The sequence below is a fragment of the Lipotes vexillifer genome, unplaced genomic scaffold (assembly GCF_000442215.2).
Source record: "Lipotes vexillifer unplaced genomic scaffold, Lipotes_vexillifer_v1.1 scaffold164, whole genome shotgun sequence".
Lineage (NCBI taxonomy): Eukaryota > Metazoa > Chordata > Mammalia > Artiodactyla > Lipotidae > Lipotes > Lipotes vexillifer.
The window spans coordinates 4,569,447-4,571,029 of record NW_006789313.1 but is presented as its reverse complement, the minus strand read 5'-3'; the positions used below and the strand labels follow the sequence as shown (position 1 = coordinate 4,571,029).

General features: G+C 55.3%; 1 protein-coding gene across 1 annotated transcript in view; it reads left to right on the top strand.

The window, feature by feature from the left end:
• LPCAT4 (lysophosphatidylcholine acyltransferase 4) overlaps nt 1-1,583 on the top strand; it is a 7,412-nt gene that overhangs the window by 1,119 nt on the left and 4,710 nt on the right. The window contains exons 2-5 of the mRNA XM_007462535.1: nt 183-325; nt 662-882; nt 1,252-1,364; nt 1,486-1,546. Of these exons, the coding sequence (XP_007462597.1) occupies nt 183-325; nt 662-882; nt 1,252-1,364; nt 1,486-1,546 (538 nt within the window). The remainder of the gene's footprint in view (nt 1-182; nt 326-661; nt 883-1,251; nt 1,365-1,485; nt 1,547-1,583) is intronic.

Here is a 1,583-nt window from a genome sequence, read left to right as displayed (position 1 = left end):
CTTTCCCTCATTGGTGTCTTCATCCCACCTTGGGTTCCAGTCCCATCTCCTGTTCCCACACTACTCGTCTCCTGGTATACAGGGGTGATGGCCCTCTGCTCCTGGGTCCATCCTTGTGGGAGAGGGGAAGCCTGGAGGGAGCATCTCAGCCCTGAAGTGGCCTCCTCTCCCACCCTCTGCAGTTCTGCCTCCTGGGGGCACTGCTGGCCCCCATCCGAGTGCTTCTGGCCTTTATCGTCCTCTTTCTCCTCTGGCCCTTTGCCTGGCTGCAAGTAGCTGGTCTTACTGAGGAGCAGCTTCAGGAGCCGATTACAGGATGGAGAAAGTAAGTGAGGAACCAGGCCCCAGACACCCAGCTTCTCATTCCTCTTCCCTGCTATCCGTTCTGCTCCCTCTTGAAGGAGAGAAGGAGGGAGGGTTCCGAAGCTCTTCTACCCAGCCTGGGTAGGTGACATGAGTCAGCCAAGCCCAGTCCCGGGTACCCAGGACCTCAACTCTAAATTTTGCACCCTGATATGTCCCAAAGTAACCAGAGACTTTAGCCCCTTTGCCAGGTAATAGAGGGCAAAAGAAGGACACCTGCTTTCCTGGGTGTCTGAGCCTGGGGGGTGAGTGAAGGTCAGGATCACTGTCTCCGCTGATGCCCAGCCTTGCCTTGCAGGACTGTGTGCCACAACGGGGTGCTGGGCCTCAGCCGCCTGCTCTTTTTCCTGCTCGGTTTCCTCCGGATTCGAGTTCGGGGCCAGCGGGCCTCCCGCCTTCAAGCTCCCGTCCTGGTTGCTGCCCCTCACTCTACGTTCTTTGACCCCATTGTTCTGCTGCCCTGTGACCTGCCCAAGGTTGTGTCTCGAGCTGAGAACCTTTCTGTTCCTGTCATTGGAGGTGAGAGATTAAGAGGAGTGAAGAGGAGAGATGACCACTCTGGGCGAAAGAGACAGGAATCAGAGACTCTGGAGAGAACTGGCCCCAAGGGGGAGGGAGAAGTTAGAAGGGATATTGCCTGATGCTGGCAAATGAAATGCAAATTAACACCATTTGTGAAAGTGACCTCTTGACTCTGAGCTCTGTGCTTAGAAGAGAGCAGGGAGCTCTGGTCAGTTCCCTAAAAGGGATAACACACCAGGAAAGGAGGGTCCCCAGGGCAAAGAGATAACCAGGAAGCATCTCCTACTGTTGAGGAAGGGGAGGCTGCAGGTGTTACTACCCCTGGGGAAGAACCAAGTGACTCCTTATATCCTCTCCGGACCCCAGCCCTTCTGCGCTTCAACCAAGCCATCCTAGTGTCCAGGCATGACCCGGCTTCTCGGCGCAGGGTGGTGGAGGAGGTCCGAAGGCGGGCTACCTCAGGAGGCAAGTGGCCCCAGGTGGGTAAAAGGGTCTTCAGACCTCCTCGCCTTTTATGTGCTCCTGAAGAGGCTTCTTTTTCCTCTCGTCCCCTTCCACCCACCGCATTCTGGTCTCTTGATTGTTTTCTTTGTTACCCAGGTACTCTTCTTTCCTGAGGGCACCTGTTCCAACAAGAAGGCTTTGCTTAAATTCAAACCAGGTGAATAAAACAGCAGTGGATGGTAGGGCTGTAGGGA